This window comes from Ursus americanus, chromosome 10 (genome assembly GCF_024610735.1).
Source record: "Ursus americanus isolate L20-20 chromosome 10, mUrsAme1.1.p, whole genome shotgun sequence".
Lineage (NCBI taxonomy): Eukaryota > Metazoa > Chordata > Mammalia > Carnivora > Ursidae > Ursus > Ursus americanus.
The window spans coordinates 66,669,202-66,691,006 of record NC_142136.1 but is presented as its reverse complement, the minus strand read 5'-3'; the positions used below and the strand labels follow the sequence as shown (position 1 = coordinate 66,691,006).

The 21,805-nt window shown below is 33.6% G+C and overlaps 1 protein-coding gene across 7 annotated transcripts in view; it reads left to right on the top strand.

The window, feature by feature from the left end:
- The window catches only part of PDS5B (PDS5 cohesin associated factor B), a 186,464-nt gene extending 165,815 nt beyond the window's left edge, over nt 1-20,649 (top strand). For 2 of the 7 annotated variants that reach the window (XM_087865205.1, XM_087865200.1), the window contains exons 27-35: nt 138-270; nt 3,246-3,365; nt 4,623-4,685; nt 5,279-5,424; nt 7,718-7,823; nt 12,363-12,802; nt 12,893-13,003; nt 16,066-16,204; nt 17,642-20,649. In XM_087865205.1, coding sequence (XP_087721331.1) covers nt 138-270; nt 3,246-3,365; nt 4,623-4,685; nt 5,279-5,424; nt 7,718-7,823; nt 12,363-12,802; nt 12,893-13,003; nt 16,066-16,204; nt 17,642-17,677 — 1,294 coding nt within the window. In that variant the 3' untranslated portion in view covers nt 17,678-20,649. Of the gene's footprint in view, nt 1-137; nt 271-3,245; nt 3,366-4,622; nt 4,686-5,278; nt 5,425-7,717; nt 7,824-12,362; nt 12,803-12,892; nt 13,008-16,065; nt 16,205-17,641 lie in introns of those variants that run through there. The other 5 variants (XM_087865202.1, XM_087865201.1, XM_045796985.2 and 2 more) reach the window with 5 other exon arrangements.
- Nucleotides 20,650-21,805: the final 1,156 nt, after the last annotated feature.

The following is a 21,805-nucleotide window of genomic DNA, read 5'->3' as shown; positions in this document are numbered from 1 at the left end:
TTTGCAGCTGGTTTTTCCTTTTTAATTTTTTCCATATGTGGAATTTATTATATTTATATTTAGAATTATTATATCTCTATTAAACAACCAGTTTTTCCACCTAATTTCTTTTTCTCCCCCCTCCCTTTTTTTTTTAGATGTCTTTGGTTTGTTCTAGAAATATTAATGGCTAAAAATGAAAATAACAGTCATGCATTTATCAGAAAGATGGTGGAAAATATTAAACAAACAAAAGATGCCCAAGGACCAGATGATGCAAAAATGAATGAAGTATGTAATTCTTTTTAAATAATTATGATTCCATGTTGATTTAAGCATTTGAATGTGGATGTGCTTCTTCTATAGTATTTATCAGTCTTTTTTTTAGTATTTAATAATTAGTATTTCTACTAGTAATTTGAATTACTGATGTAGAATTACTAATACGGAATTAGTAGTAATGCTATTACTAGGAAATAATGAAAATAATAGTTTAACTTACACTATTAACGTACCAAAAACTACATACAGTCATAACCTTAGCACACTTTGCAGATGACTGCATTGTTTTTACAATTTGAAGGTTTGTGGCAACCCTGCACTAAGCAAGTCTCGTGGCACCATTTTCCAACAGCATTTGCTTATTTCATGTCTCTGTGTCACATTTTGGTAATTCCTGCAGTATTTCAAACTTTTTCATTGTTACTGTTTATCTTATGGTGAACTGAGATCAGTGATCTTTGATGTCAACTATTGTAATTGTTTTGGGGTGCCACAAACTGCACCCAACTAAGATGGCAAACTAACTTAATTGACAGATGCGTGTGTTCCAACTGCTCTATCCAGCAGCCGTTCCCCCATCTCTCTCCCTCTTCTCAGGCTTCCCTATTCACCGAGACACAACAATATGGAAATTAGGCCAATTAATAACCCTACAGTGGCCTCTAAGTGTTCAAGTGAAAGGAAGAGTCACAGGTTTCTTACTTTAAATCAAAAGCTAGAAATGATGAAGTTTGGTGAGGAAGGCATGTAGAAACCGAGATAGGCTGAAAGCTAGGTCTCTTGCCAAATAGTTAGCCAAGTTGTGCACGCAAAGGAAAAGTTTTTGAAGAAGATTAAAAGTGCTGCTCCAGTGAAAACACAAATGATAAGAAAGCAAAACATCCTTATTGCCGATACAGAGAAAGTTTGGCCTGAATAGGAGATCAAACCAATGACAACATTCCCTTAAGCCAAAGCCTAATCCAGAGCAAGGCCCTAACTCTCTTCAACCTGTGAGGGCTGAGAGAGGTGAGGAAGCTGCAAAAGAAAGCAGAAGCTAACAGAGGTTGGTCCGTGAGGTTCAAGGGGAGAAGTCAGCTCCGTAACATGAAGTACAAGGTGAAGCAGCAAGTGCTGGTGGAGAAGCTGCAGCAGGTTCCCCAGAAGGTCCAGCTAAGGTAATTAATGAAGGTGATTACTCTAAACAACGGCTTTTCAGTGTAGCCACAACAGCCTTCTACTGGAGGAAGATGCCATCGAGGACTTTGATAGCTAGAGAGGAGAAGTCTGTGCCTGGCTTCAAAGGACAGGCTGACTCTCTTGTTAGGGGCTAATGCAGCTGGTGACTTGAAGCTGAAGCCAGTGCTCTTGTACCATTCTGAAAATCCTAGGACCCTTATGAATTATGCTAAATTTACTCTGTGTGCTCTGTAAATAGAACAACAAAGCCTGGATAACAGCACATCTGTTTACAACATGGTTTACTGAATATTTTAAGCCCACAGTTGAGATCTGCTAAGAAAGATTCCTTTCAAAATGTTAACTCCTCATTGATAATGCACCGGTTCTTCCAAAAGCTCTGACAGAGATACACAGATTAATGCCGTTTTCATGCCTGCTAACACAGCATCCATTCTGCAACCCATGGATCAAGGAATAATTTCAAGTTTTAAGTCTTATTATTTAGAAATACATTTTATGAGGGTATAGCTGCATAGATTGTGGTTCTTCTGATAGGTCTGGGTAAAGTCAGTTGAAAACCTGGAAAAGATTCTCCATTCTGCATCCATTAAGAACATTTGTGATTCATGGGAAGGAGTCAAATTACCAACATGGACTGGATTTTGAAAGAAGTTGATTCCAACCCTTGTGAATGACTTTGAGGGGTTCAAGATTTCCATGGCTGCAGTACATCTACAGATGTAGTAGAAATAGCTGGAGAACTTAGAAGTGGAGCCTAAAGATGTGACTGGATTGCTGCAATTTCATGATAAAACTTTAATGAATTAGGAGTTGCTTGTGATGGATGAGCAAAGAAAGTGGTTTCCTGAGATGAAAACTACTCCTGGTGAAGATGCCATGAAGATTGTTGAAATGACAACAAAGGATTTAGTGTATTACACAAACTTAGTTAATAAACAGCAGTAAGATTTGAGAGGATTGACTCTAATTTTGAAAATTCTTCTGTGGGTAAAATGCTATCAAACAGCATCACACGCTACAGAGAAATTGTTCATGAAAGGAAGAGTCAATCAATGCAGCAAACTTCATTACTGTCTTGTTTTAATAAATTGCCACAGTTCGGCAACCACCGCTCTGATTATCAGCAGCCATCAACACTGAGGCAAGACTCTCTACCAGCAAAAAGATTGCAAGTCACTGAAAGCTCAGATGATGGTTAGCATTTTCAGCAATACATTTTTCTAAAATTTTCTTTCCCCTCCCTCCCTCCCTCCCTCCCTCTCTCCCTCCCTCCCTCTCTCACTTTCTTTCTTTCTCTCTCTCTCTCTTGCTCTCTCTTTCTCTCTTTCATCTATCTATCTATCTATCTATCTATCTATCTATCTATCTATCTATCTAGACTCCATGTCCAGGCTCCATGCCCAGCATGGAGCCCGGTGCAGTGCTGCTTGAACTCGTGACCCTGAGATCAAGACCCGAGCTGAGATCAAGAGTTGGATACTCAGCTGACTGAGCCACCCAGGCACTCCTGCAATAAAATATATTTTAATTACTTATAATTACATTGTATATTGTTTTTTAGACATGCTATTGCACACTCAGTGGACTATAGTATAGCGTAAACATAACTTTTATATGCATTGGGAAGCCCAAAAATTCATTTGACTCACTTAATTACATTTGCTTTATTGTGGTGCTTTAGAGCTGAATCCGCAGTATCTCTGAGGTATGTCTGTGCTGAATGCATGTTCAAGAATTACTCCTAATTCACAGAGTCGAGGATACCACCTTAAGTATCTAATTTTTTTTTAATACCATTGCAGAAACTGTACACTGTGTGTGATGTTGCCATGAATATCATCATGTCAAAAAGCACCACATACAGTTTGGAATCTCCTAAAGACCCAGTACTACCAGCTCGTTTTTTCACCCAACCTGACAAGGTAGTTCTTGTATATTTTGTTTGTATGGATTGAAATAAAATGTAAAAGGTTGTGGGAAGAGTAGGAAGGGTCAGTATCAAGAGCTGGAGTTCTAATGTCATGGAAAAGTCATTAGGAGTCTTACTAATGTGGTTCAGGACTAGAATATGGGCCAAACTAGAGGACACAAATAAGGTTCAGAGATTAGTTAAGATGATTTAGAATTTGCGTTCAGAGTTTTATGCCAGTGTATGAGTTCAGGCAAAAATGTGATCAAAGCATGTATGTAGATCTGTCGTTATTGACCATTGGTCCAAAATGGGAAGGAGAATGCTGGTAGAGACACAGTCTGAAGTTATAAGCCTTGATTGAGATTTATAACTGTTATGAAGAAATAAGCAGAGACCAGATACTGGAACAGGTTCAAGACCCAGGGAACATTACAAAAATGTTCCTAAGCCACTTCTACAAAACTCAGGTATTGCATGAGATATAATAGGTGTTTTCCAGGATTGTTCTTAGAGATTCATAATACACCTAAGCCTATTGACTGAGAGTATGGAAACTACCACTACTGTTTTGTGTTTGCGTTGTTTTTAAGTAAAATACCAATTAAAGTCTAGCCATAATGTATAGATATTTACAGCATCCTTGTATGTAGGCTCACCCCGTAGCTAAAAGGGACTGTCTGCTCTTAAGCATTCACCTTGTTGTGATTAAGGTAACAGGAGTATATGTGGTCTCTTCTCTGTAGAGTATTGTTAACAGAAGCATGTGTTTTCCGATGAGCTTACAGAACTCTAACATGTTAGAGTACAAATACATTTTGTTAGTATTGGAGTTGGTATGAGATTAGTTTAAGCTTACTACAGCATTTATTTATTTATCTATCTATCTATCTATCTATCTATCTATCTATCTATCTATTTATTTTTAGGGGAGGGGAGGGACAGAGGGAGAGGGAGAGAGAGAGAGAGAGAATCTTAAGCAGGCTCTAAGCCCAGAGCAGAGCCTGACACGGGGCTCAGTCTCACAACCCTGAGGTCATGACCTGAGCTGAAATCAAGAGTCAGACGCTTAACCAACTGAGCCATCCAGGAGCCCCTTATTATAGTATTTAAAATCAGTGACTGAAATTTTGTGTTTGAACTGATTATTTAAATATGTATTTTGTTATGTATTGTGAAACAAAAGCTGTTGTATGCTTTGTTGGGTTCGACCCACCTCATGTATAGTGTTTCAGTATTCACTGACTGCAACTTTTTCCCTTGCTTGTAGAATTTCAGTAACACCAAAAATTATCTGCCTCCAGAAATGAAATCGTTTTTCACTCCTGGAAAAGTACGTTTTGAGAGTCATTCTAATTTTTATGTGGTAGTTTATTTTAGTATTAGTATTGGCATAACGATGTTATTTTGTATTTCTTTAAAAATTGATGTATCTTAAGATAGAAAACACAATTATTAGATATCGTTCATTTACTAGTTAGAAATAATTATATTTACTGTATAGATGCAAGCTGAGATACGTGAACTTATTTTGTAGCTTATAATGAAGTCCTGGAGAGTTGGATCCTTAAATATCTTATCCTTGTAAGATCAAGATATAAGTCTTAAAGTTAAGAACATCTTATGTCCTTGCAAAGCAAGAGTCTGAGTATCTTTTTGTTGACTGCACATTTTATTTGTTCTCACTTTCTATGTAAGCCTTCTCCTCCACATAGCTAAGAAACGTAACTGTTACGCCATCTGTATAGTTTTTTCACTCATTCAAGTGATATTCAATTCATAATCCTTATTTTGTTTAAAGGATAGGCATATTTGTGTGTGTAATTTGTATGTAAACACTTTGACAGATATTTTTTATGGTTTTTTTACATGTCAATTTCTTTTGGCTTTAATCAAATAGAAAGAGATATGCATTTTTCATTTCAGCCTAAAACAACCAATGTTCTAGGAGCTGTTAATAAGCCACTTTCATCAGCAGGCAAGCAATCTCAGACAAAGTCATCACGAATGGAAACTGTAAGCAATGCAAGCAGCAGTTCAAATCCAAGCTCTCCTGGAAGAATAAAAGGGAGGTAAGTACCTAAGAAATATCATACTTTACATTTAAGGATTCCAACAAGACAATGAGATCTAAAATAATGTAACCCAAAACATTTAATGTCAGCGAATGGAAATCAGTGCATGCCTGAACGTTCCCATTTTACATTGGTAGCCATTTACAAGTTCTTACTTGCGCTCTTATTTTAGATAGGCACTCCATCTTAGCCTTTCATATTTTAGCTTGTTGGTATAACTTGTGTTGGTAGACATAAGCTAAATGTCTAGCAGTTGTAAAACTGTTATATTATGGTACATCCGTACAATGGAATACATAATCATTAAAAATGAGGTATGAGCTAATATGAATTATTTCCACAATACATTATTGAGTAAAAAAGGCAAAGAATAGAACAGTATTATAGTATTTTCAAGTTTTTAAAAAAGATTTGTATTCACATTGGCTTTTATATGCATAGAAAGTTTTTGGAAGAATACACAATGTCTTATGGTAATCTAGTGTAGGAGGGAGATCATTTTATATACTCTTTGGTTTGAATTTCTTTTTCCTGTGTACATGTATAAACTTTTTTCTTTAAAAAATTGTTTTAAAATTGTACTTTCAAATTATGCTTTACAGATTTTTCTTTTTAAAAAGAAAAGGGAAAATAATTCACATGTCACTAGTTTTAGCATAGTGCTTCGTACACTGTTTGTTAGCAGCAGAACCTTGTATGGGGCTTAACTGCCACTGTTTATTGACTTGCTTAGGTTTTAGGAAAGGCTGTGCTATCTTTTGTATTATTTATAACCAATCAATAAAGGAGACATCCTAAAATGTCTTATCAGTTTCGTTGTAATGAATAAATTGTCAAGTGGTATATAATATAGTAGAAATTGAACAAAAATTACATTTATAGCTCTTGCTTTAGATTCCTGTATTATTATATATTAGTGGCTGATACCTAAGTGACCCTTCGCCTATATCATTTGGATATTCTCTGGTGGATGGCCTCATACTTAACATTACCAAAACATTTCCAACAACTCATTTCCTAAATTACTGGTTTTTCTTGGCAAATTCCTGGTTATAATCAAAGGTGATCTAATTCACCCAGTCATTTAAGCTAAGAGCCTCAAAATTGTCTTCAACTCTTCCGCCTATGCTAAGGTATTGCTGTGGAGCCTAGTGATCTGATTTGTACTTTTCATTAGATTGCCTTGATTATTTGTAGAGAATAGAAGAACTAGAATTGAGGTAGAAAAACTGGTTAGGAGTCAGCTAATAGTAATTCAGGGAAGGGATAAAGAGGGAGGAAGATGGTAAATAGTCAGATTTAGGATTTATTTTGATGGTAGATCCAGATGGTCTTGCTGATGGGTTAGATATGAATAGTTATGGAAAAAGAATATTTAAGGATATATCCTAGGTGTTTTGCCTCAGTATTTATATAGGTGGTGGTGCCATTTACTGAGATGTAGAAGCCTTTGAAGAGAAACAGGCTATGTGTGTTTGTGTGTGTTCGTTCGTTCGTTCGTTTGTTCTGGAGAGATGGGGAAAAGAGGAGTGTCCAAATGACTGTTTTGGCTCTGTTAAAGTTGAGATGCCTATTAGACATTCGATGAGTGGGCAATTGGATATGTGAGTCTAGAGCTCAGGGTAGCTTCTGGACCAGAGATTGAGATTTAGGATTTAACAATGTTTAAATGGTTTTTAAAGCCAGATTAGGAATGTAATCACCTAGGACAGAAGACAGACTTTATACCAATAAATGAAAGCATGTGCTATTAATTCATTTAGTAAGTATTTATTGAGTGCCTACTTTATGCCTGGCACTAGTACAAGTGCTTAGTATAAATTGCCGAGTACAGTTTAGAAAAGATCCATGCTTACATTCTAGCAGGGGAAGATGGTAGAGAATGAACATAATAACTTTACTGTGTTAGAGGGTGTTAAAGAGAAGGAAAAGTGGAATTAGGGATATTGGAGAGAGAGGGGACAGTGCAGATTGTAGTAATATAGGCCAATTCAACTTGCTAACAAGAAAAGTTTTAATTTACTTTATGTGCCCACTCCAAAACAGAATTTAGTTTTTAAAAAAGACTTAGGGAAAAAACTACATTTGTGATTTTTAAAGTTTCCCTATTATGTTAAATTAAATGTGATTCATTGCTTGTTGGTTCGTTGCTAAATATGCTAGAATAAAATGGATACTTTTTTGAAAAGGATGAAACTTCCTCATAAAACTGTAAAGCTATGCTAGGGAACAGAAAAAGCTTTTAAGGTTATTTCATTGTAGTAATAATTATAAATGTCTATATTAAAAGGCTTGATAGCTCTGAAATGGATCACAGTGAAAATGAAGATTACACAATGTCTTCACCTTTGCCAGGAAAAAAAAGTGACAAGAGAGACGACTCTGATCTTGTAAGGGTGAGATATTTGGTTTGATTTTAATGATAATAATTTTACTATATAAATAATAATTTTATACTGAAACCAGTTAAAATTATTCTCAAATTTGACATTTGATTTTCTTTTAATGGTTTTAATCACAAATTTGAGTTTATAATTATCCTCTACCATGTAATTTAAGCATATTGAATCTCTTGTATTTCTTGTCAATCTAATAAGTGATCTTTATTCTGTCGATCTTTGAAATCAAACATGCAGTCCCATACTCAGAACTGCTTGGGTTTTTGTTGTTGTTTTTAAACTATAATAAGTTTAGACTTAGCATTAGAGGGGGAGGTAGAATGAGGGTCCTTAAAGGTTCCTCCATTTTAGGTGATTTCTTGAGCCTTTCATTACTAAATAAGCTTCTAGTAGGGAAATGCTACAGTCTTCATAAAGGCCGTCTTTAGTTTTTAAATTTTATAATAACAATGATAACTTGTATGACAGAAACAATTTATAAATGTCATTTAAAGACAGATTTAAGTTTTAGTGCAGATATAGAATACAGTTATGTATTCCAACACAACCTGATAGCCTTAATAATTGGACACATTTTGACTTTCTAGGTTAGCTTTAAACATTTCTTGAATAATCGGTGAGGCTCTCTGAATCAGTTTCTTTATCTGTATAATGTGGCTACTTAGCTGGTAAGGTTTACCAGAATAAATGAATTAGCCTAAGTTAATTGGTGTTGCTGCTGTTTTATTATTATAAAGATCAGTATTTTTGGTAAATGATTACTATAAAGTAAAAGTTAATGTATTTGAATCTACTCTGTTAGAGGTGGAAGATTATTAATAAAATACATTTGCTTTCGCTTCTATTATTGCCCTTCTTGTCTTCCACTGGCCCAACATTACATATCCCAGAAAGTTTAAATTATTTTCAGTTGTTTTCAAGTTTCTCCAGTAATTTGTTTTGCCAGATTGTTTTTCTTTCCACTTAAAAAATTATAATTCTAAAATTCTTACTAAATCCTATTTATACTGTAAATTCTGATTTTTATTGGCTGTTTAAAAATTTTGCCCAAGCAGAATTAAAAATTGATCGCTTAGCCAGAAAGGAATCCTGTTATCTGGATTTATAGAAGAGAACCTTGAATTGGAAAAGGTATTTATGTCTTCTAGTCCTACTTCTCACTTAATGCAGAAATCCTTCATTAGCATTTATGAGAGTTGGTTAGCACGTGCTTGAAAATGCCTTAGGTGGAGAGCTTATAATTTCTCTCATTTGTTGGAAACATCAACTAGGCCACCCATACCCACATATTGTCCTGTTCCCTTACCCCCACGTCCCCCCAAAATTTGGGAAACATGTGGTTGTGATGAACTCTTAATGTTTTGTTATCCTATAAATTCTATATCTAGTTCTACCTTTTAGATCAATGAAGAACAAAGTCTCTATATTTCATAGAAAAGTTTTGAAATTTCTGAGCTTTTGAGATTGATTTGTATAATTATAATGGAAGCCTTTGGCTGCCTTTTGTGTAACATTGCATCCATTTTCAGAAATACTATAAGAACCTTATTAATAAATATCAACTGAAATATCCTCAAAGAGTTTAACATTATGAGACAGAAGTTCAATTTAAAGACCAGTAGATTATAGTGAAAGAGTACTGTCTTTGCATATGCTACCACCTTGATGCTAAAATTTCACCACAAATGAATTATTCTCCATACACATTTTTATTCAAATATTTAGTTTCACAAATAATATATTTTCCCTGTTTTCTGCTTCAAACCTCAGCTTTATACTCCCTCTGTTCTTAAGACAATGCAGTGCAAAATGAGAAAGAAACTAAAGAACGTTGTGCTTTATAAAGCACACTAGATTATTTTATAGTATTCTCAAGAAATCAGACATTGAATATCCTGTTCACCACCAACCTTTTTCAGGGCATAAAGGAATTCAACCACCTTATCACATTTTTGGACATCAAAATGAATTGTAGCATTTAAAATTGGAGGTGATAGTTTTAAATTTAGTTTTAATTCAGTATTTCCCTTTTCTTTGCATCTCTGTGTAATAACAATTATTAATTTATGTACAAAACTCTAAATAAACATTAACAAATAAAAACCAGTCACTTACAGGTCTGTTTTTCCCGGAATATAAAGATAATTTAATGCTAAGAAATCTTTTAATGTAAGATAGCAAATCAGTATACCAAATAAGAATACTAACAAGATAATCTCAGGTCATGTGAAGAAGACATAAATACAATTTAAAATCCATTCTTCATACATATGAATTCTTAATAAACTAATAACAGCAGGTTGCTTCCTTAACATGCTAAAAGTGTTATCTATTTAAATCAGTAGTCATTGATTCAGTTACTCTTAAGTTATTCTTCATAAAGGCAAAATGCTTGAAGCATTTTTATTAAAAATCAAAAACAAGGAACCTGTTGTCATCACTATTATTTAAGATTGTTCTAGAACGTTTGACAAATGCAGGAATACATGAAATAGGAGTCAAAGATATGACAATGAAAAAGAATAGACAAATTCATTTTTATTTTTGTATTCTTAGAAAAATAAGAGAAGCAATTGAAAAACTAAGAATTTAGCATGGTAGCCATATATATAGATGTATGTATGTGTATAACTAATTTTACTTTTGTTAATTTTTCTTTATATCAAGTATACACTTGGGGAAAAGGAGATTTGCTTCACCACAATACCCACTACTACAACAAAAATAGACATATCCATTGATCTAAACTTCCTTAAAAAAGGAGAGACTATGTGGAGAAAATATCCAAATTGAGGAACATACAAGACTTGAAGAGAAAGAAGGCATACCCTGTTCTTTAATGGGAAAAATAAATAAGAAAAGATGACCGTTCTCTCTAAATGAATCTATATGTAGTTATAAAATTCCAGTGTGATTTTAAGTCCATGTGGAAGAATAAATGAATACAAAAAAGAGAAGTTATAATAAGAACAGCCCAGCCAGACACAAATATATTTATCTATAATTAGTAAAATATTATGCTGCTGTTACAGTAGCTCAGAAACATTATTAATTTTTAAAACATAATACAAAATAAAGCAAGACAAGTCAGTGGTTTTTGGAATGATTGGAATACTCTTTGGGGGGGTGGATAGGAAAAACAGTTTAGAACTTCATCTCAAATCCTATTAAGATACAGTAATGTCTTAGTCTGCTCAGGCTGCCATAACAAAATACCATAGACTTGGTGGCTTAAACAACAGAAAGGAATCTTCTCACCATTTTGAAGGTTGGAAATTCCAAGATCAAAATGCTGGCCAATATGCTTCCTGGTGAGAGCTCTCTTCCTTGTTTTCAGATGGCCACCTTCTCACTGTGTCCTCACATGGTGGAGAGAGACACATTCTCTGGTGTCTCTTCGCATAAGGGACGAATTCTGTTAGGAGGGCCCCACCCACCCTCATGATCTCATCTCAACTGATGGATCTCTCAAAGACCTCTTCTTCAAATACCATGACATTAAGGGTTATAGCTTCAACATGAATTTTGTGTGGGCACAATTCACTTCATAACAAATAGGAACTAAAATTTAAATATACACAGAAATGTAGAAGAATGTCAATTAAAATACTAAGACTCCAGTATGCAAATGGGCAAAGAACATAATACCAATGACATAATTAGGGAGTTCGCAGATAGGAAACAAAATGACTATTAAACTAATCAGCTAATTTTTGTTTTTTTCTTTTCACTGATCTTTAAGAATGTAAATTGGCACAAACTTTTTCAAAATAAAATTTACATTTATTTATGGGTTTTATATATGTATGTGTATGGAGAGCTATAAGGGTTCATACTGTTCTTGATTTCTTTGGAGAATTTCCTCAGTTTCCATCTTCTGGTCAGTGCATAAATTCTTTGAATGTAGACTAGGCTTTTATTTTAAATTTGAGTTACCAATTAAATAATTTAAATTGTTTTTGTATTAATTAGTTGTGCATGGAAATAAGCAGTATCTTTGATTCAGAAGTGTTTCCAAAATTTTTAATAAGTTTTGAGTATTTTTAGCTTTTGTATCTCGCAACCTCTGTTTATAAAATAAAAGTAGTTCTTTTATGGTGTCTAAGTATGGTATATAACATAGCTGATATTTTATGTCTTCTTATACACTGTGTAGTAAAATCAGAATTACTTAAATTGACTATCAAAGCAGATCCATTATACTTTAGTATAGTTATGCATTGTTCATGCCAGGAATTTAGAAAATTTTTTAATGAAATATCTCTTCACGAAAATTTATAATTTAATAAAATACTGATCTTGAAAGGTTTCCATTTGAGGCTCTCTAGCTTAAGTAAAAATAAAAATGTATCCTCTTACCTTACATAAATTTTTTAGTTAAAATACTGGCAGTTATGGTTCTCATGTGCTTAAGAGCTCTGCATTTTATTTAAGCATGTTTTTATGACAAAGTGGGTAGCATGTTTTTTGTTTTATTTTTCAAAATATGCATACTTAGCAATTGTATGTTTGAAGTTGTGATTTTTTTATTTCTAGTCTGAATTGGACAAACCTAGAAGCCGGAAAAAAACACCTGTCACAGATTCAGAAGAAAAATTAGGTATGGATGACCTCACTAAGTTGGTACAGGAACAGAAACCTAAAGGCAGTCAGCGTGGACGGAAGAGAGGCCATACAGCTTCAGAATCAGATGAACAACAGTGGCCTGAGGAAAAGAGGCTCAAAGAAGACATATTAGAAAATGAGGATGAGCAGAATAGTCCACCAAAGAAAGGTAAAAGAGGCCGACCACCTAAACCTCTTGGTGGAAGTACACCAAAAGAAGAGCCAACAATGAAAACTTCTAAAAAAGGAACCAAAAAAAAATCTGGACCTTCAGCACCAGAAGAAGAGGAAGAAGAAGAAAGACAAAGTGGAAATACAGAACAGAAGTCAAAGAGCAAACAGCACCGAACATCAAGGAGAGCGCAGCAGAGGTAAGTGCGTGTCACTCTAAACTGCATATATTTGGTAACTGTGTTATAAATCATAATTTGATGCTGTGCACATTTGGGTCTTCTCCAAAGCAGAGCAGAGTCTCCTGAAACTAGTGCAGTTGAATCCACACAATCCACACCACAGAAAGGACGAGGAAGACCATCAAAAACGCCATCACCATCACAACCCAAAAAAAATGTGTAAGTTGTAAATAATATTAAATTTCAAACCAGTTTCAAATTATTTTGCAAAAGTTCATAAATTTTTAAATATACATAGGGCTATATTTAAACTCCCATATATTTACTCCCATTACACCAGGTAAGATAAAATTTTTATAAACTTACCTAGGTGATTGATATCCCAATTAACTCGCCGATAATATTTGTACATTTATACAGGTTTTAGGCAAATCTTTTTAAATGAATAACAAATAGTTTATTATTTCCAATACAGACTTTATAATACCTAAAGAGATGAGAAGGTATTTTTAAATAATCACATCATACTGACCAAGTTGCCTTGTCATTCCACACTACAGTTTTTCTTAATGTCTCTCCTCGGCAATTTAAAAAAAAAATAATTTTTACATTTTTGCTTTTATTCTTTGAATTGTGTAGGAAAGTAACAGGCATTTATAGCCACAGAAATCATCACATGTAGATCTGAAGGTTTTGGTGTTTTGATTTTCTTTTCTAATCACATTAACACATCCATATCTACATATAAATAGTTTTGGAAGTTTACACAAACATACATTTACAAGAAGTTACAATAACAAATCTGTACCTAAGATTGTTAAAGTAGCAGGAGCATCAGTGCTGTAATATGTATATTTTGCACCTTTTTCTCAGTTATTTAAGTGGAACTAAAATAACATGTCTTCCATTAGTCAGAAATTTTGCAGTTTTTCTGAGAGTAATCCCATCACATAATTACATCAGTGCCTTGGCTTTTCAGACTTGCCAGCACACCTTGGCTAAATACTTAAGTTTAAGATCTTAGAAGTATTTCCTATTCCTGTGTATTCCACAGGAAGAGAAAAAGTTACCTGAGTGTCTAGCTACTTCATGCCCTCTTCCATTTAATTTTTTTCTCAGGTAAAAAGTAAAGGTAAGTATATTTTTGTGGTTAGCTTCATAAATGTGTTTGGATTCAATTACGGAAAATAACTGTTTTTTAACAAATTATTAAGGAATATTAAATTTCCACAATTAATTTTATAATGAGGAAATAACAGAAATATCTTTCAGGCTCATAACTGTAATTTGTTTATATTTGGGCATCAAAATATTAAGGACTTAAATGATTATCATGTCATTTCCTCATATAAATGTTCTAAACCAAGCCAGTATTTCTTTTAAAAATCAGTGCAAAAAAAGACTCTATATTCTCTCTTAACAGTGTATCCTCCCTTCATGGGGAACCTCTTTTTTTAGAACTAGTAGAATAACATATGTTATGACTGCCTGTTTTTCTTGTTCTGACCTCAGTGGAATTGAGAAAGATTGTACTTCCATGTAATTCCTGTTTTTTCTTCTGTTAACTCTGAAAAACTGAATTGAGTAGAAAAAATTACTTGGTTTGAGTGTGGATTAAACAATACTTTGGACTACCTGAGAGAAGTGATAAGCTATATTCTTAATTTTTAAAAAAATTATACAGAGAATAAGGTGATGGTTGCCAGAGGGAGGTGGGGGTGGGAGTATGGGCGAAATGGGTGAAGGGGAGTCTCAGGTATGGGCTTCCAGTTTGGGAATGAATAAGTCAGCAGAATAAAGGGGCACGGCATAGGGAATATGGTCAGTGATACTATAGTAGCATTGCATGGTGATAGATGGTAGCTACACTTGTGGTGAGCTTAGCATAGTGTGTAAACACGTTGAATCACTACGTTGTATACCTGAAGCTAATGTACTGTTGTGGGTCAACTGTATTCAAATAAAAAGTTTTTAATTAAAGAATATACATGCAGATAGGAAAAATATAAAGAGGGATACATTTGATTAAATGGTGGTATCTATTACATGTATTTGATTGCCTCCTTTGTTTCAGAGAGTACTAGGTGTTGGGGGATATAGTGGCACAGAATAGACATGATTCTTGTCCTCAGGGACTTACCATCTAAATGGACATGTAGTCATTACATAATCACATTAAATATGAAATTCTAAATTGTGATATGTACCCTGAGGAAAAATTTAGGGTACTGTAAGAGAACGTAATGGAAGGGCTAGGGAATTGGGAAGTTTTCTCTTTGGAAAGTGACAGTTGATTTCTTGAGAATAGTAGGAGTTAGGCTGATGGAGAACAGGAATAAGAACACAATTGGAGGGAACATTGGATTTGAAGGTTCCAAAGTAGGAAAAATCTTGGCCAATTCAGAGACTTGAAGGAAGGCAAGAATTTGCCAGATTGTAGTTGTAAGGAACCTGGGGAGTAGAAAAATGAGAGTGGACAGGTAGCCAAGGACTATCTGCAGGGCCTAATGTACTGTTAAGGAGGTTTATGGAATTTCTCTCAGTATAGCAGGGAGTTAGTGAGGGGGAGTGAGTGAAATCAGGTGTTTCTACATTTTTAAAGAAGAGGTAAAGAGAATGGTTTGGAAATGTGTAGTAGCAATAGAGGTGGAGAGAAGTGAATAGGATTTGAGATTTCTTTGTAAGAATTGTGGGGCCAGATGAAGAGTGGTACACTATTAAGAAGAACTCTAAATTTTCTGTTCTGAGCAGCTCAGGACATGCAGATGCCTTTTACTGAGTTGGGAGAGATAAAAGGAAGAGCAGACTTTGGTTTATGGTTTTTTGTTTTTTTGGTTTTTTTTTTAAAGATTTTATTTATTTATTTGACAGAGATAGAGACAGCCAGCGAGAGAGGGAACACAAGCAGGGGGAGTGGGAGAGGAAGAAGCAGGCTCCCAGCAGAGGAGCCTGATGTGGGGCTCGATCCCATAACGCCGGGATCACGCCCTGAGCCGAAGGCAGACGCTTAACCGCTGTGCCACCCAGGCGCCCCTGGTTTATGTTTTAAAATCCTTTATGGTATTGGTCTCAGTCACACATGTTTTTGTTACTTGGTCAGTGTTTGTAGGTGAGAGTCTAGGATTAAACACTGGTTTAGGGTTTAGAATAAGAAAAATATGTCTTGGTTTGTAAGGTAATGAAGGATAAAAATAAAAAATGAGAATTTACGAAATATTTAAAACATTTGTGCTACTTAAAGATCAGAATGTTCATTTTATTTTACGTCTGTTTTACCCTAGCCGTGTAGGACGCTCCAAACAAGCAGCTACTAAAGAAAATGACTCAAGTGAAGAAGTAGATGTGTTTCAGGGTGGCTCTCCTGTCAATGATGATATTCCACAGGAAGAAACAGAGGAAGAGGAAGTTTCTCCAGTAAATGTATGTGTTTATTAAAGTACCATGTGTGATAGTATAGAATATAGAATAGAGTTGGTAAATAGTTGGTAAGATACATATAGTACTTGCTCTTACTTATAAATCTAAGTGTTTATTTGTTTTTCTTCATTAGTTTGTTGTGTTGTTCCATCTACCAGCTTGGAAAATTAGAGAGCATCCTTTATGGAATACTGAGACTCTTACGTGAGAATAATGTAGCCTCGGGAAGTGTAAATAAAAGCTGGACATAGAGAAGAACAGGTAGCTGTGTGATGTTGACAGTTCAGGCATTTAAGCTGTACCTTGATTTTAGAGCACCGTTAAATGTTAAATAGACTGATTTATGTTTCTTAACTTTTTTCTTTGAGTTTCACAGTAGAAACTAGAAGTTAACCATATAGGATAAAATCACATCTTTAAAATTCATAAAATTGGTAACAGACATTTCTTTTACAAAAGTCGGAATGTGATTCTTCCTGAGATAATTTTTTAAAGAATGGCCTTGTCAGTTAACACATCTTGAGTATTTCTCGGAAGAAATACGGTTAACACATTTAAGTAAGGACTATTCTCTTGATGATACACTAATGCTCAGTCTTTGGATTAGCACAGCCAGCCATCTTTGAGAAACCTGTGTTCTGAGATCTAGTCCCAGAGTTGACCCCTACCCCTCTGTGCTATTTAACATAATCAGCACTTCTGTCTGCACCAGGTTTCATTTATGTGAAGGGGTTAAGACCACAGAAAAATACCTGAACTGTGTTCTCAAACTTGTTGTTAGGCTTGTTTCTTAAAGTATTTTTTTATTGTTTTGAATGTAAGAATAAGGCTGAAGAGTTCATAGTGATTAATGTCTTCATAAAAAACAACAAACTGCACCATAAATTAATTTAATTATTAAAATCCTATTCTGTTTATATTCCTCTTAATACCGGACTTTTTAGAATAAAGTTTTATGCTTTCATTAATACTTGCCAGTAAATTGTAGTATGTCTGAATTTCAGATTATTTCTATGTATTTCATGATTGTTACAATCCACATTTAGTAACTTTTCTCAGAAAGACAACTGTAAGCTTAAGTTCATAAGGATCAAATGTTTTCTTTTACCACAGAAACATAAGTGAAAAAATGTTTGCGATTATTTTTCTTGCTGTTGACATTGATTTCTGTTCATTTCTCTTTAAAATTACTAAATAGAAAAGTAAAATAGTTTTTTCATTCTCTATTGTGGGAAAAGCTATCTGGGTATTCAAATATTATATAAAGTCTAAATATGTGATGGTGAGGTAGAAAGTTTTAAAATAGGAGAAAGGTTTCCACTGAAGAAAAGCAAAGAAAATCAGGAACAACTAAGAATAATGATTGGTTAAAAAATAATTATAATTAATTACTGCTATGTCTAATATTTTAATTAAGCATCTGATAATTTTTCTTTTAAGGTACGGCGGCGAAGTTCTAAAAGAGAAAGGCGATGAACAAATGTAACTAATAACTTTCTGTGTGAAAGCTTTGAGAAGCAGCATTTTTTTGTCAAGCTTGAGGCTAAGTAAAGCCTTTGATGCACAAAGCGGGACTGCTGGAGAATGGACAGTTGGAACTTCCTTTGATGACCTCATGTGTTTGTGGTCACAGCGCTTTAGCCATATGCGTGGTGATAACATTGACTATGGAGTCTTGTGGAAGTGTGATGTGCGATGGCTATGTAGACATAAACTAAAGAAGAAACTTGTAAATATATTTTTTCTTTGTCTTTCTTTCTTTCTTTCTTTTTTTTTTTTTTTAAATGTTTCTGACTTCTAAAGTGCTTGTATAGCTTTTATCTGCGGCTTTAAACTGACAGTACCCAGCTGTTTATTGGATCTATTGATTTGGAAAGAGTTTGTTAGGATGGATCTTAAGCAGTAATCTGTCAGTGTTTGTATTTGTATTCTCTGCAATTTTACTGTGAAAAAAATTTTTTCAACAAATGGTGTCATTTTCTTGATGTCATTGTTTGTTGGAGAGTTAAATGGTCTCTTTCCCTTGTGTATCTTACCTAGTGTTTACTCCTAGGCACCCTTAATCTTCAGAGGTGCTAAATTGTCTGCCATTACACCTGAATGATGCCTCCGATGGGAGGACACCACGCAAATTGTGAAATAGTCCTGAAGTTTGATTATTTTACACCTCAGTATTGGTCTCAGAATTTTCTGGCCTTTCATGGCAGTGAAAATTTTAAGAAAAGAGAGATTTAAAATATTTTAATTTTAAAGAGTGTGTTATAAAATAATGTACTGAATTCTTTATCCCATTTTATCATCATCCCTTTTCAGTTTTTATTAATCTACTGTATCAATAAAATTCTGTAATTTGAATTAGTTTTTAATAGTCTAGAATGTTATTGTGTATAGATATTTCCTCTTGAACATTATGTTCAGAAAATGCAAATTATTACACTATAATATAAAATCTGATATATACACATAGAAAAGTTCCAGTTCTCCATAACAGTGTAAATCAGAAAGAAAAAATTTTATTGATGCAGTGTCTTTATAAAGCTGTTCTTGAAAGCAAGTGTTTTGTATTTTATAGTGAGTTGCATGTTTATGAAAAAGTGCTGAAAATGGGATGTGCTCTTTTCTGTAAATTCATATTTAGCCATAGTATATGATAGATTGCCCCATAACATAGTTTTTCATCAAGAGTTTATTATTGTACTTTATTTTGGAGCCAAAAACTTGTTTTGGGGGGAGGGACAGGGTGGGAGTGATATATCCAACTATCTGAGCTACTGTAGGTATCACAATCTTATAAATTTTGAATGAAATTCATTTCATCTACATTGGGAGAAGTGGAAATTTATTTGGATTTAGAACAGTTTTTTTTGTTCTTCATTGTAATCTGCAAAATATAGAAACAAATTACTTAAGTCAGTATCCTTTATACAGTTTTGTAAACTGTATTATGAACCAAAACATCAAAGTTACTACATAATGCTTGCCTAAATTCATTGTAGTATTTCAGGTGCTGTTCTTTTATTTTTTCCAGAGTTAACATCAGAAAAGAAAATCATATCCTAACTTATTAAATTTATCACATTGAATAATGGAGCATTTTCACATAATACACCATTATGTTTAAGGTATATTTCCAAGATTGGTTATAATAGATGGGGGATATAATAAAGAAACTACTATTTTGGAAAATGACATTTTACTATTTTCCAATGTATATCACAGTTGATGTGGTTATTTTTCTTTTAAAGATTTCTTCATGTTTATGAAACGGCCTTTTATTTTTTAAAAAATGTTTCGAATTGTGTCTTAATCTCTCAATATTTAACTATTCTTCATTTCCAACAGTACTGACACCAGTGATTATGGGAGGCTGCTGTACAAAGGCAGCTAATGTTGGACCAAGATACATTGGTTTTTAACCGTTTCATGAGCTCAGTTCTCCCAAACACGCTATTTGTATCTCAGCAGTACAAAAGCATGTTTTTAAATCTATAAAATAAAGAATAAGGGATAGCTTTGTATTTTTGTCATTTACTAAATTGCACCGGAAATGTTTATGGAAGTATATCTTTAAGACCATTTTATAAAACATAACGAAAAAATGATTGTGGAGGATTTTTATTTGCATGATCATAGTTAACCAAATTTCATTGCACATTAATTCTGTACATCAGTTCACAAAAAATGTTCATTGTAGATTTTGTTTAATGCCAATAAGTCTGTGATTTTGCAACTTGTCTGTTCACTTTTTGGGAGGATTATGATGTAAATTTTCCATTTTTCTGTAGAAAAATAGGTGCAATAATGATCAAAGTTTTGATGTCCTGAGTCATCATCTTAGGGGATTATTTTATTATTATGTTTAAACTTAACATTTCATGTGCTAACATTTGGAGAGCCACATACTATAACTAAAGTAAAATTAAGTATGTATTCAACAGTAATTGCTAACAGTGGTTAGCAAACTCTTCAGTGATAATGTTCATTTTGAAAAATATGTACTGTATAAAATTAAGAAAATATTTGACTCACTGTAACAAGTTCCATTATGAAAATCTTATGATTCTTCAGTGAGGTTATCTTGCTGCACTCTGTAGCAAGTTCATTTAATCTACATTATAATAAGATTTCTTGCTGCAGTGCAACAGGAAGCTTTTTTTCAGTGATCTCCACTGTATATGTAAATTACAAATGTGGCTGTAAAACTTGTTCCAGGTATTAAAGGTTAAATTACTTTCTGTATCTTCTTACAACTTGTAAGTTTGATTTTTAAGATTTCCTTTTGCCCATTTGAAGAATGTCAGGAATTTAAGAATTTGTTTAACTTAGGCATATCTCCCCCACCACATAGTATTATGTCACCATAATGAACAATTGGTATTTAGATAGATAACCAATTTCAGACACATTTTTGGATTTTCTGTGAAGTTGAATAAACATGAAAGCTAATATGTAATTGTATTATTTTATTTATGTGAATCAATATATATATTTAAATATGTTTACTAAATGAAGAAAGGCACATTTTGATGGTTTTTGTTTTTTTTTTTTTTTGGAGACTTTATTGCGTAAAAAGGAAATATATTACCCAGTAGCATTTTTTCAAGCTTTTTGTTTAAATTTCTCATGTAAAATTTTGGCTAACAGAGATTCCTAAGTACTATTTAAGTTAAAGGATTGCATAACTGAAGAAAATAAATGTTATCATATGAACGTTAAAAGTAAGCACTGAGAATATAAGTTGCTAGTGGCACTTTTATTCATTTGTTCAAACATTTATTGAGTGCTTACTATGTGTTAGGCTAGTTACAGAGGATAAAGTGTGATCTAGATAGAATTAGTCCCTGCCCTTGCAGAGCTTATATTCTCCACAAGGGGGTGGGGGGAATAAGGAAACAATAACTAAATATATAATATAATGTCATTGTGAAAAGTGTGGTGAATAGAAAAGGAAAAGCAAGATAGACAGTAGAAATGATTGGAGGAGAAGCTATTTTGTATACTTTGGAGCTATGTTACTCAGTACATAAACTGTAGAGTTATGCCTTTATGATGAAGTTATACTTCTATAATTATAAAATGTCACTTGATATCTGTACAAATACTTCATGCCTACTTTGTCTGATATTAATATAGCCATACCAGTTTTGTTTTGTTTGCATGACAAAACTTTTTCTGTCCTTTTATTTTCAACCTATTTATATATATCCTTATGTTTAAAATGTGTGTTAACATTTTATACTTTCGTCTTGTTCTTTTATCTAGTCTTAGAATCTTTGTTCTTTAGAGTGTTTAGACTGTTTACTTTTGGTATAATTACTGATATCGTAGGTTTTAAGTTTATCATCTTGCTATCTTTTTTGCCAGTCTTTTCTGTATTCCTTTATTTGCTCCTTTCCCTACCTTCTTTTGACTCAGGCAAGTACTGTTGACCTTTGAGCAATGTGGGGATTAATGGTGCCAACCCCTACACAGTTGAAAATCCACATAGAACTTCTGAGTCCCCAAAAACATAACTACTGATAGCCTACTGTTGACCAAGAGCCTTACCAATAACATAGCTGATTAACACGTATTTTGTGTGTTGTAATGTTAGATGCTATATTC